Here is a 14,092-nt window from a genome sequence, read left to right as displayed (position 1 = left end):
TTTTTGCCATTTTCTGGGCATGGAGCAGGGGTCCCCGGGGGGGGGGGGAGGTTGTTGTAAATTTCCTGCATTGGGCAGGGGGTTGGACTAGATGACCCTGGGGATCCCTTCCAACTCTGTGATTCTATCATTCTATGACTGGTCTGATATGGCAGGGCACCTTTGATGTCCCCAAGAAATCCATGTACAGTCACCAAAATAAACATTTGACTTCTGCAACATTGAAGACTAACGAGATTTTATTCCAGCACAGACCTTTGCGGATTACAGCCCGCTCTGTCAGAGGCTTGATAAAAGTGTGGTTTACAGCTGTAAAACTTTTTACACAGACTAGGATGCCTGAATTATCAAGACAAAATTGGTAGCCTTCGTATCTAAATATCAGGGAGACGAGAAATATCTGTATTCCCGGTTCTCCAGCTTCCAAATACCTGTTTGATATTCCGACCAAAGGTGTGTTTTTTTTGGGATTCTGATATCTTTTTGCTCCGTTATTTCCCATGGGAACCAGACACAAAACCAACGCGCGCAAAGAATACAAGGGTGCAAGACCAACAAAACCAAGTTCAAAGCAAAACCAACACAGCAAGCCGATACCAAGCCCAGGAAGACACAGACACACACCGGGGGCTGGGGGGGGGGGCAGACAACCCTGGAGCCTTCAAATGGTGGCTCCCAATATTCGCAGCTAATCCTGAATATTTCCAGGATTTTTCGGGCCCAGTATCCCAGAAAACCCCAAATACCACATGGACACCTGAATATATCTGGAAGATATGAATAAGATGTTTTTTTGATATATATTTGGACCGGATATATCCGAATTCACATCCCTAGTCAAGACCTAGGGCCGCAGTGGCTCAATGGTTATGACGCTGAACTGCAGACCGGAAGGTCGGTAGATCGGCAGTTCGAGACCCGAGTGCCGCATGACGGAGTGAGCTCCCGTCTCTGGCCCCAACTCCTGCCAACCTAGCAGTTCAAAAGCAAGAAATTGCAAGTAGATAAATAGGTACTGCTTTGGTGGGAAAGTAACAGAGTTCTGTGCGTCTCGGCATCTAGTCATGCTGGCCACATGACCACGGAAACGGTCTTCGGACAGCTAAGAAACGGAGATGAACACTGCCCCCTAGAGTCGGATATGACTGGGCCTTGAGCTAGGGGAAATGTTTAAAAAGGTAAAGGTAAAGGTTCCCTTGCTCGAAAGCCAGTCGAATCCGACTCTAGGGTTGCGGTGCTCATCTCCGTTTCAAAGCCGAAGAGCCAGCACTGTCTGAAGACGTTTCCATCTAATTGACTAAACACCAAGGTGCACGGAACGTTGTTACCTTCCCACCGAAGTGGTACCTATTTATCTACTTGCAATTTCTTGCTTTCGAACTGCTAGGTTGGCAGGAGCTGGAACTAGAGACTGGGAGCTCACTCCGTCATGCGGCGCATCCGGGTCTCGAACTGCTGAACTACCGACCTTCCACAGCCTGCAGTTCAGCGTCTTAACCCCTTGAGCCACCGCAGTTTACCTTTACCTTTAGTCAAGACCTGTGTAAAAGGGAGAATTTGGGAGAATGTATCTTTCCCCAACATTCTCCTGTGCCTTCGGAAGAAGTTGCACCTGAAATGTTTTCCCTCGTACGCACCTGTTAGTGTCGCAGAACCATCTCCTATGGACAGTCAAGCCTCTCAAATCTAAGATTGCCAACTGCGAATTTGTGCGGCTGAGGCCATGAGAACCAAAGGACAGAAATAATTGGCGTGCACTCGCTCACCTGTAAATGATGCCTTGCTCGTGGAGGAACATGAGAGCGGAAATGATTTCTGCGGCGTAGAACCGGGCCCGGGCTTCGTCGAATCGACGGGATTTCTGGATGTGGAACATCAGGTCCCCTCCGTTCACAAACTCCATGACGAAGAAGAGACGGTCCTGACGGAAGACAAAAGAGACCATCAACGTCAACAGAGGCCTGTTCAAAGGAGTTCCTTCCCCTTCCCCACACCGATCAACTTGTAACAAAGGATGTTCTCTTTTTAAACAAACCCAAGTGCCAAAAAAAATAATAATCAAAGATGCCGAACGTCAGACCAGAACCAATGGGTTGAAATCAAATCAAAAGAGGTTTTGGTAATAGGAAGAACTTCCTGACAGAGTTCCTCAGTGGAACGGGCTTCCTTAGGGGGTGGAGAGGGCTCTCCTTCCTTGGAGGTTTTAAAACAGAGACTAGATAAAATTTGGGATTGCTTTGTTATGGAATGCTTATCAGCAATGTTCCCTCTAAGCTGTGTAGTCTTGTGAGCAAAAATTCTACTTTGTGAGCTACTGGTATTAAAGTTGTGAGCGAGCGATTTGGCTACTGCACAAATTAGTTTGCTCTGGAGCCATCCTTCCTGAGCGGAGACAAAAATGTGTGAGCTGGAGGCTAAAAAACTGTGAGATAGCTCACACTAACTCAGCGTAGAGGGAACACTGCTTATCAGACAGATTATTACAATCGGAACTTGATCATTACTGTTCCGCGTTTGCGGAACAGTGGTCCCCATTCTTAGATTACGTATATGGCACAAATAGGTCTTCTGTCTTACAACCCACACCTTATGTGTGATACCCTGTACTAGGTTTTAATGCTCACTTACTCTTTACCTATTAAATATACATAGGCCCCGGTGACACGGGCCAGATAACGCGGGGGGGGGGGGAGGCGTGGCTGTTCACCCCAGAGCAAAATAAAGTGTGGTAGCCCCATCACAGGGTCCTCCGAGTCTCCGTGCTTTGGCTGTTAGCTGGCGATCACATGGCGATGCTGCAGCGTGGCAAAGAAGCGGAGCGGCATGATCACACAGCGTTTTGTGTTTGTGCACATGCACAGATCCACGGAGCAGCACTGCTTTCAGTTTCATGTTTGTGCGCATGCGCTTACGAAAAGCTTCTGGTTTGCAACAGGACGTGGACGGGCGCTGGATTCCATGGGATACTAGCGCTCCCGCGATCAGACGCCCACCTGTGCGGCGTGTTTTCCGGACACTAGTGCACTTTCCTTGGTACTTTTTAACTCCGCATCTTCGGTGCGCTACACTTCCCAGATGTTGCGGTGTGATCGCGCCCCGAAAACCCACCCGACAGTCGTGCCTTTTGCGCGGCAAATTCTCCTTGTGACCGGGGCCATAGAACAGTAAGTTGCATTCAGCTTCTCCTAACATAAAACTTGATTGTTTGCTTGCATGCTTAGGCGTGTTATGGTTATGGTCAGTTATTTCTATGAATGTTTATCATACCTCCAGTGCTATTGTATTGTAATGAAACTGTTAAAATTAATAAAAATTATAAATCAGAAAAGAGAAAGGTGTCTTCTGCTGGCTCTGCGGTGAAGTGCTGAAGCTACAGCAGGCGTGCCCTCTGGCCTAGAACCCTAAAAATACATCACAGATATCTGCTGTCACCTTGGGAAAGTCTCCACACTGCAGGTGCACGTTGAAGCCTTATCGTGCATGCTTCTAGTCAGCAAACTGGCTTTGCTTTGGCCCTTTCTATGGCGACCTGGAAAAAGTGTAACAGGCAGCAGAGCTTTTCAAATAATGAAAGGTCATTTCAGAGCAGTGCAGTATCTCTAGAAGTAGGGTTCCCAACCTCCAGGTGGGGCCTGGAGATCTCCTGGTATTACAACTTATCTCCAGATGACAGCGTTCCCCTGGAGAAAATGGCCAGTCTGGAGGGTGCATTCTATGGCGTTATGTCCTGCTGAGGTCTCTCCCCTCCCCAAAGCCTACCTTCCCCAGGATGCACCCCCAAATCTCCAAGGATTTCCCAACCTGGACTGGTGACCCTAAGAATTACAACTGATCTCCAGAACTCTGGAGATCAGCTCCCCCTGGAAAAAATGGCTGCTTTGGAGGGTGGACACTACGGCATTATATCCCACTGAGGTCCCTTCCCTCTCCAAACTCCACTTTCCCCACCAAACAAATCTCCAGGAATCTCCCAACCAAGACTTGGCAAGCCTGTCTGGAAAGGCATTCAATTTTTTAATTTAATTTATTTATTTAACTTTAGACTTTATATCCCGCTCGAACCCCCTTTCTCAGGGGGTCTCTGAGCGGCTTACATATGGTGCTAGTCACACAAATTACCCTAACTATGGCCACAGAGTTTATGGGGGTGGGGTTTCCTACCGGCACCCCTGTGGTGGTGGGTTGACATGCTCGCTCTCGGCTCGGCGCTTCGCTTTGTTCCCGGTGGGCGCCATTTCGATCCGGCGGCAGTTCTTTCCTTCGGTCGCACGATTCACGCCTTCCTCTGGTTCCAGCAGCGTCCTTCCGGCTCCGCTTTACGCCAGCGTCCAACGCCATCATGCGCCCGTCTCGCCCATCTCGCCGGCAGCCGCTCAGGTGTCTCGTCCTTTCTGGCCACTGCCGTCCCGCTGCGCCACGCCACCTCCGATCTTCGGGCCGATATTTCGTTGCCGCTGCTGCTGCTGTTGTCCACCACACTAGGCAGGGTGCCCCCACCCTACTAAGGGTGGTTGCCCATTTATCTACTTGCAACTAATTGCTTTCGAACCGCTGGGTGGGCGGGAGCTGGGATATAGGTCGAGAGCTCACCTCGACCGCGGTGGTGCTCGAACAGCCATAGTGGCTGCCGAGCGATGTTACTTAGTGCAGCTCTAAAAAGGGGGGAAAGATAGTGTGGCTCAGTGGTGGAACCTCTGCTTGGCATCCAGAAGGTCCCAGGTTCGATTCCTGGCATCTCCAGGTTCCGGCGGTAGGTGATGTGAAAGGCCTCCACCTGGGACCCTGGAGAGAAACTGTCAGTCTGGGTAGTCAGTACTGAGCTTGAAAGACCAATTAAGGCAGCTACATGTATGTGTTCATGTGTGAATACAGAAGAAGAGGAGGAGGAAGAGGAGGAGGAGATTGGATGTATACTCCGCCCTTCACTCAGAGTCTCAGAGCAGCTTACAGTCTCCTTCCCCTTCCCCTCCCCACAACAGGCACCCTGTGAGGTTAGGTGGGGCTGAGAGAGCTCTTCACAGAAACTGCTCTTTTGAAGAACAGCTCCTATCAGAACTATGGCTTGCCCAAGGTCTCTTCCATCAAAGGGAGTAAGCCCAGAATCAGTGCTCCCTCTGAGCTGAGTTAGGGTGAGCTAGCTCACAGTTTTTTAGCCTCCAGCTCACACAGTTTCGTCTTAGCCCAGGAAGGATGGCTCCAGAGCAATTTACGCAGCGGCCAAATTGCTCGCTCACAACGTTGATGCCAGTAGCTCACAGAGTAGAATTTTTGCTCACAAGACTCCACAGCTTAGAGGAAGCATTGCCCAGAATGTGTACAGAATTAGCACCGACAGTGTCCTGAAACACACTAACCCGTGTACCATGGCTTTCCCAGGCAAAGCATAAATTATACATGCTACGAATCAAGGGATGCTTATGGGGGCTGCATAATTCATGGAGGTCACAGAGTCCAGCTTTCCAGGATTACCCGTAAGGGCAGAGGTGAGATGGGTTCAAACCAGAATGCATGCGTGCTCTTGGCAAGGATCGTGGCTGGCAATTCTAAGAAGTGGCCAGGAAGAGGCGGAGCCGAGAGGAAACTGTGACATCCGAAGTTGGTGGATGTACCGAGAACAATCCCACTTGCACAACTGCTCTGGGTTACAGCCAAGCCAGACAGAGAAGCATTACTGTAAGTGAACAAAGTAACTTTCAAAGAAATGAGAACGATTTATGTGGCTCACAGCAGGTTCAGATGTTTGTGCCACATGGGCTTACGAGCCGAGATAGGATTGTTCCTCTGCGTCCCCCTCCAAGGTCTTTGCCAAGGACTCTGTGGAAGCAGGGGAGGGGGAAGGACAAGAGCCACCACGGTCCTGCACAGGGATCTACTCAGGAGTAAATTGCCCCTTCAAAAAAAGTGCTTCAAGGACTTGTGGGAATTAAGACCAGATCCAAAGGACCATTTCTCACCTTTAAAGAACTGCCATGGGTCAAATTAGGGGTGTCAGCCTCCAAGATAACCCAACGAGAAGAGGAAGAAGAAGAGATTGGATTTATACCCGGCCCTTCACTGGAGAAGACCCTGATGCTGGGAAAGACTGAAGGTCAAAGAAGACGGGGACGGCAAAGGATGAGATGGTTAGGCAGTGTCATAGATGCAACGAACATGAAGTTGAGCAAACTTCAGAGGACGGCGGAAGACAGGAAGGCCTGGCGGGAGCTGGTCCATGGGGTCGCGAAGAGTTGGACCCGACTGTGCGACTGAACAACAACTTCACTCGGAGTCTCAGAGCGGCTTACAAACTCCTTTCCCTTCCCCCTCCCCACAACAGACACCCTGTGAGGGAGGTGGGGCTGAGAGAGCTCTGAGAGAACTATCTTTAAGAACTACGGCTTGCCCAAGGTCATCCAGCAGCTGCAAGTAGAGGAGTGGGGAATCAAACCCAGTTCTCCCAGATGAGAGTCCGCAAACTTAACCACCGCACCAAACTGGCTCTCATGGCTGAGTGGGAATCAGTACCCAAGTCTCGTCAAACGTTCTAAGCACTACACCACATTGTTTTTTAATGCTACCGCAGACACAGTAGCTGTTTCTTAAAGGATCCTCTCAAAAATCTGCCAAAGTCCAAGGATGAGCACGGTCTGGAAGACTCTAAAGAAGTGTGCATGCACATGAACGCTTATGCCCAGGTGTCATTGGACTCCAACTTTGTTCTGCTGCTTCAGACAAACAGGGCTACTCTGCTGAATCGTGCACTGGAAGGTTAGGGAAACATTGGGGAGCCGGGAGGGAATGTATCTGATGAACCTCTGAGTCTGGTTCTCAACCCCCCCTCCCCCATGGCATTTTGATGTCTGGCAGCCTGCGGTTACAGAGAATCATAGAATCATAGAGCTGGAAGGGACCTCCAGGGCCGTCTCATCCAACCCCGTGCACAAGGCAGGAAATTCACAAATACCTCCCCCCACACCCACCCACACCCAGTGACCGCTATTCCATGCCCAGAAGATGACAAAAAACCTCCAACATCCCCGGCCAATGTGACCTGGAGAGAAATTGCTGCCTGACCCCAAAGTGGAGACCGGCATTTCCCTGGGTGTGTGAAAGAAAGGGCCACGAGAACCAAGCACTGAGGCAACCCTTCCTGCCCTCCCTCTCATGATCTGCCCAAGTTCACGGAGTCCGCATTGCTGTCAGATGGCCATCTAGCCTCTGCTTAGAAACCTCCAAGGAAGGGGAGCCCACCACCTCCCGAGGAAGCCTGTTCTACTGAGGAATCGCTCTGTCAGGAAGTTCTTCCAGAGAACAGGAGGCCAAATTGCTGGATGCTACCTCCTCCTAAAGATGTCATGTCCTGCAATTAGCATATATGCCCTTGACTCCCCTATTTATTTATTTATTTGTTCGACTTCTATACCGCTCCTTCCCATAGGCTCGGAGCGGTTTACATGTAATTAGTTATACCTATCTAGGGCCACAATTATACAGGGGAAGGTGACAGCCTACCAGCACCCAGGCAGCAGGGTTCTCTCTTTCTTTCTCCCGGCTCCTTCATGGTGGGCACTTCACCTCCTGGCACGGCGTGTTTTTTCCGCACAGCTCTTATTCACAGCGACTCCTTCCGGCGAGACCTTTTCCCGGTGCGCGGCTGTGCGACGGCTGCAGCTGCTATCTACGTCCAATTGGCTCCGTCGCGCCACGGGCCGCATCACCACGCCTCCGGTCCAATCCTTGTCCGGATTCCGCCGCCGCTCTGCATCGGATGGTCGCCATGCTTCTTGCCGAGTCCCCGGGTCTCTGCCACGCCACACCGCTGCTTCCGCCATCTCTCCTGCTGCACACCGCCCCGAAGGGAGGAGGGTGCCCCCTGCTCCTGGAGCAGGTACCCATTTATCTACTTGCAGAGCTTTCGAACCGCTGGGTGGGCGGGAGCTGGGACAAGGGCCGGGAGCTCACCCCGGCCGCGGTGGGTCTCGAACAGCCTATGGCTATTCGCTGATGGAGTTTCTTGCAGGTTTTTACTGCCTGCGCCACTGCTCTCGGGTTTTCCCAGCACATGGAACTCGATTCAGTGCAGCACTACAGTTCCAGGCAGGTGCTGGGAGAAGGGGCTTTGGAGGGAAATGATGAAGTCACTACGGGACAGCAACAAATGTGCAGGGAGCAGAAATTATGACTGCGGACATCTAGGGGAGTTCAGATTTCTGTCCTTGACTCTCTGTGTGGGCATTGCTGAAGAATGACCTCCATCAGCAATGAGCTGAAACCTTGATTTTTGATAACATTGTCTTCTGCGGTGCAGCGAACACGCTCCCATGGACAGGAATTCTCTGTCTTCATTTATTTAACAGTTCAATGACCCAGCAGTCTGGGAACCAGTCTTACAAATAAGCAGTGGGAAGTGCTGTCAGATCACAGCCAACTTATGGCGACCCCGGAGAGCTTTCAGGGCAAGAGACTTTCAGAGGTGGGGTGGCCATTGCCTGCCTCTGCATAGCGACCCTGAACTTCCTTGGTGGTCTCCCATCCAATGACTAACCGGGACTGACCCTGCTTAGCTTCCCAAATCTGATGAGACTTGTCTAGCCTGGTCTATCCAGGTCAGGGCAAAATGGTCGTGGGAAGATGTTAGGTATTGGGACTGGAACATTCCAGGACTGTTTTTACCAGAGACTGGCTGAGCTTGGAGCTCTAGAACAATAGCCCAACAGGACTCTGGAGGTGACCAATGAGGAAGTTACGGGTCTGACAATAGCCTATCGTTAGTAGTTGTCTGGGGAGTGGGTGGTGTTTTGTATGCTATTTAAACAGGGCCATTTGCCCTCGGTCTTTGCATCGTTCTGGCTAAATCACTAATAAAGCAGAGCTGATCTCTAAGCTTGGGGTTGGACCATCCATGGGACCCAGTATTTAACAGAAGAAGAGGAGGAGGAGGAGGAGGAGGAGGAGGAGGCACTTTACAATCTCCTTTCCCTTCCCTTCCCCTCCCCAGAACAGACCCCCTGTGAGGTAGGTGGGGCTGAGAGAGCTCTTTTGAGAACTGGCATTGAGAGAACAGCTCTGAAACAACTTATAACTGACCCAAGGTCACACCAGCAGCTGCATGTGGAGAAGTGGGGAATCAAACCTGGTTCTCCCAGATTAGAGTGTGCGCTCCTAACCACTACACCAAACTGCCAAGTTGCAACTGACTTATGGCAACCCCGTAGGGTTTTCAAGGTGAGAGACGTTCAGAGGTGGTTCGCCGTTGCCTGCCTCTGCGTCACGACCCTGGACTCCCTTGGAGGCCTCCCACCCAAATACTACCCAGGGCTGACCCTGCTTAGCTTCCAGATCTCATCAGATCTCAGGGGTGTGACGTGGAGGTGTTGCTGCTGTTGTTGTTCAGTCGCACAGTCAAGTCTGACTCTTCGTGACCCCCTGGACCACATCACGCCAGGCCCTCCTGTCTTCCATCGTGCTCCGGAGTTTGCTCAACTTCATGTTCGTTGCATCGATTACACTGTCCAGCCATCTCATCCTTTGCCGTCCCCTTCTTCTTTGACCTTCAGTCTTTCCCAGCATCAGGGTCTTCTCCAGTGAGTGCTCCCTTCTCATTTGGTGGCCAAAGTATTTGAGCTTCAGCTTCAGTATCTATCCTTCCAGGGAACAACAGTCAGGGTTGATTTCTTTTAGGATTGACTGATTCGATCTCCTTGCAGTCCAGAAGACTCTCCAGAGTCTTCTCCAGCACCATAATTCGAAAGCATTTCTTCTTCAGCGCTTGGTCTTCCTTATGGTCCAACTCTCACAGCCGTACATTACTACTGGGAATACCATTGCTTTGACCATAGATGTGGAGGCAGGCAATGGCAAACCACCTCTGAACATCTCTTGTCTTGAAAACCCTACGGGGTCGCCATAAGTCAGCTGCGACTTGATGGCACTTACCACCACCACCAGTGTCTTTATTACCAGTATCTGTGGGGCCAACGGGGGGGGGGGAGCAAAGGATTCGGCCCCTGTGCCTTGCTAGTGTGTCTTCCAAGGGCATCTGATTGGCCACCATTGAGAGACTTTATTCTGATACAAGATCAGCTCTAAAGAATCAGCAAAATAATAAAACACAGCAATGTGACAAGCATAAAACAATGAACAAAGATTAAGGGGGAAGGGGGGGACAAGAAAAGGAAACCCCTCTTCCAACAGGCAGGCAAAGTCAATCAGCCCCTTGTGTAATCCCATGCACCTGCAGGCAAAATTTGGCAACTTTGTGGGTTATCCCGAGGGGAGTCTGAAAGGAGGAGAGAGACATAAAAGCTGTTCAGATCTTTCCAGTATAGTTGACAGAATTGGAGCAATATACTGATGTCAAATATTGTTGTAGATTAGCCACCATGTGACAGAGGATGCTGGACTAGAGGAACTGATGTGCGGGTCCAGGAGGGATGTTCTGATGTTCTTATGGCATGCAGACCAAAGTCCGAGTCCAGTGGCACCTTTAAGACCAACAAAGTTTAATTGTGGGTATAAGCTTTCATGCACATGCGCACAAACAGGCTTCCTCGGGAGGTGGTGGGCTCTCCTTCTTCGGAGGTTTTCAAACAGAGGCTAGAATGGCCATCTGACAACAATGCGGATTCTGTGAACTGAGGCAGATGATGAGAGGGAGGGCAGGGAGGGTTGCCTCAGTGCTTCGTTCTCATGACCCTTTCTTACATGCCCAGGGAAATGCCAATCACCACTTTGGGGTCAGGAAGCCATTTTTCTCCAGGCCAGTTTGGCCAGGGATCCTGGAAGGTTTTTTGTCATCTTCTGGGCATGGAACGGGGGTCACGGCAAGTGTGTGGGGAGGTAGTTGTGAATTTCCTGCCTTGTGCAGGGGGTTGGACTAGATGGCCCTGGAGATCCCTTCCAACTCTATGATTCCATGACACTGAATGACACCTCTGGCCTCCTTCTGTTTTATTAATTTACGTTGTTTCTAGTCCGCCTTTCTCACCTGGACTCAAGGTGGATTACAGAGTGAGTCGATATAATTGACAGGGCCTTGACCTGGATCGTCAGATTTCGGAAGCTAAGCAGGGTCGACTCTGGCAAGTACCTGGATGGGAGACCTCCTTAGAATACCAGAGGCGGGAGGCAGGGGCAGGCTTTATTCAGCCACCTCTCTGAATATCCTCTGTGCCCCCACTAGGGGTCAGTCACCAGAGGTCAACATGACTTACAGGCGCAGACATACATACACACAAATACAAAAAAAAATATCTATCTATCTATCTATCTATCTATCTATCTATCTATCTATCTATCTATCTATCATCTACCTACCTACCTACCTACCTACTTGACAGGATGGGACATTCAATAAAGAATGAAATAAGATTCGGGTTGTAGAACCAAACCGAAATCTAAAAACCAGAATTGAAGCAAAGTGTAAGTGTTAACATGACACAAAGGCAGGGGTCATTTCCTGCAGGAGCGCACAGGAGCGGAGCTCCGGCAGTAAGGAGCTCAGGGGGCGGGCACATGCAACAAGCCCCCCCCTGCTCCCAGTAGCCCTCAGTCAGGCCACGAGGAGCAAATGTGCAGCACCCCCCCCCCCCCGCCGACCCGCCTTCAGGTACAAGCTCTCCCTCCTCTGTGAGGGCAGATCTGTGCATCCCCCCCCCATAGCTAGCAATCCAAAACAGTCCAGTGGCACCTTTAAGACCAAGTTTTATTCAGGTACAAGCTCTCCCTCCTCTGCGAGGACAGATCTGCACATTCCCCCCCCCAGCAGCTAGCAATCCAAAACAGTCCAGTGGAGCCTGAGCGGTGGGTGTTGCCTTCTGACACACTTCTGGTGATGTCAGGGGGGGTGACATATGCAAATAACTTATGCTAATGAGCTCCTGCACCTCTTTTTCTACGAAATGACCCCTGCACGAAGGAATGGTGCAAAATCCCCTGGCAGGATCCTAGTTTCAGCAAGCTCTGCAACAAAAGCATAGACCACACAGCCCCTAATGATTTATCCGAATAACTTTGTGAACCTTTCAGTACAGCTAAGGGAGCCCCTGTGAAACTGATACCTGATTATTATTATTTTTTAAAAAAGAAAGTCCTGTCAGAATAAAAGCAGAGATTCAAAGAGGCTTTCGGCTGCCTGTCCATTTGGAAGAATACTAATCGGAGTGAGGTCCGCTAAGGCTGCAGCTGCTCCGTTGCCTCAGATAACCTTTCCTGGGATTTGAAAGGATCATGTGACTCAAGCGCCTGTTCATTTTTTTGCCGCAAGCAGGCAGACAGCTGGGTCCACCGGAGGACCTTCGGCTTGCTTTGCCTGCCATCTAGAGGCCAAAAAGTGTAGCAGCAGGGCCATGGCCCCCCCCCCCCCCCCCCCCAGCAAAATCCTAAAACAAAAGTTATACAGTTAAGGCCAAACAAAGATGGTGAGGGGGTCTGGACACAGAGTCCAAAAAGGAAAGGTGGAAGGATCTGGCTACGTTTAGCCTGGAGAGGAGATGACTGAGAGGCGATATGATATCCATCTTCAAGTCCTTGAAGGGCTGTCATATCGAGGACGGCGTAGAGTTGTTTTCTGTTGCCCCAGAAGGTTGGCTCAGAACCAACAGGTCGAATTAAATCAAAAGAGTTTTCGGCTGAACATAAGGCGCCGCTGGACTCTTGCTCTTTTTTACAGGTCCCCTGGAGAAAATACCTGCTTTGGAAGCCGGACTGTATGGCATTCGATCCTGCTGAGGGCCCTCCCTAACCCCTGTTGAACGTTCCGGATGCGAAGCCCCCTGTCTCAGACCTCCAGACTGAGTGGCAAGAGAGGCTAGATGGCTAGACAGGCACACTGACCTTTCTTCCTGTGTCTACTCTTCTGCCCCTGTCCCCTTTGAAATGCCAATTGTGTTCTCAGGGACCAGCTTCCCTTTTCCTGCTTCTCTCTCTCTGAATGAAGACTTGCTCTCTACCTGCACACACCAAGAAGGATGACATGCGGTCCTCTCTTGGCACCATGAGGCAGACGGGCCTCTCGCCATCCGCCTCCATCCTTTAGCTAGTAAGTTAGTACTCTATCCTGTCCCTGCTCTTTCCTATCCAAAGTGTACTTCCCAAATAAAGAGAGAAGTATTTCTCTTCTAAATTAGCAACGTGGCTCTGTGTAGCTTTGGAAGCTGAGTAACCTGGTGAAGTGACGCTCCTGCGTCTGTAGCTTCATTTAAGCACTCTGCTAACTAATGGTGACTGGACTAATGTTATGTATTACCTTATGTAGATAGCCTGAATGGAGAATGAGCCTGAGCTTCAGTCACAAGCTCCGTAGACTCCCAGTATCCTAAAATCAACAACCTGATTGGCTGATGTTGTGGAATGGACCAATCAAGAAAGACTATGACTTTTGGCGGGAACAAACCCTATTGGTCTTAAGCGCTCACTCATGATTGGACCTTAGTATTCTAGGGGTGTGGTTTAGCTAGTTCTAAATTGTATATAAGTTGGGATTGGTCTCTGTGTAGGTGGTTGTGTTCTGAGCCGAATAAAGAAATCACTTTTGAGAAAAGCTGTCTCAAGCCCAGTATATAATAACTAACCACACTAGTTAACCTTAATAGCACCACCACCCCCAGCTCCAGCCCCAAATTGCCATGAATTAACCAATCCAGAGTTGGCAATGAGAGAGAGAGAGAGAGAGAGAGAGAGACAGAGATGGAAAAGAGAGAGAGAGAGAGAGAGAGAGAGAGAGAGAGAGAGAGAGAGGTTGAGTTCAGACAGGCAGTTTGAAGCAGGAGGCAGTCATGGCAAAAAAGACCCAGAACAAACTGTTTCGGGTTTTCCTGTTCACACTGCAGCGACTGATGCAGGAGCATACTGGGAGGAGGCGCAAGGGAGTGTTCACACTGTTGGCCCGGAAAAATGCGGCTTTTGGTGTTCACACTTTGTTGGTGCGGGATAGATGCGGGATAATTGCGCTTTCCAGGTTTTCCTACCACTTTCACCAGGTATCTTTTAAACTCGGGAGCGAAACGTTACAAGACGGGTTGAGTACAGCTGGGGAACGCCGGACAGATGTGCCTGTGTGAATGGCCCATTTAATCCGGTTGTGAAACGTTCCTCACACGCGCCTATATTGGGG

At 50.2% G+C, this 14,092-nt stretch overlaps 1 protein-coding gene across 1 annotated transcript in view; it reads right to left on the bottom strand.

Annotated features, from left to right (window-relative positions):
- Window positions 1-14,092, bottom strand: part of PRKCH (protein kinase C, eta) — a 193,624-nt gene that overhangs the window by 63,432 nt on the left and 116,100 nt on the right. Inside the window, exon 10 of the mRNA XM_015422013.1 lies at window positions 1,767-1,921. Coding sequence (XP_015277499.1) covers window positions 1,767-1,921 — 155 coding nt within the window. The remainder of the gene's footprint in view (window positions 1-1,766; window positions 1,922-14,092) is intronic.

Source organism: Gekko japonicus, unplaced genomic scaffold, assembly GCF_001447785.1.
Source record: "Gekko japonicus isolate JY-2015 unplaced genomic scaffold, Gekko_japonicus_V1.1 scaffold166, whole genome shotgun sequence".
Taxonomy (NCBI): Eukaryota; Metazoa; Chordata; class Lepidosauria; order Squamata; family Gekkonidae; genus Gekko; species Gekko japonicus.
The sequence above is the reverse complement of the archived record's forward strand: the minus strand, read 5'-3'. Positions and strand labels throughout refer to the sequence as shown.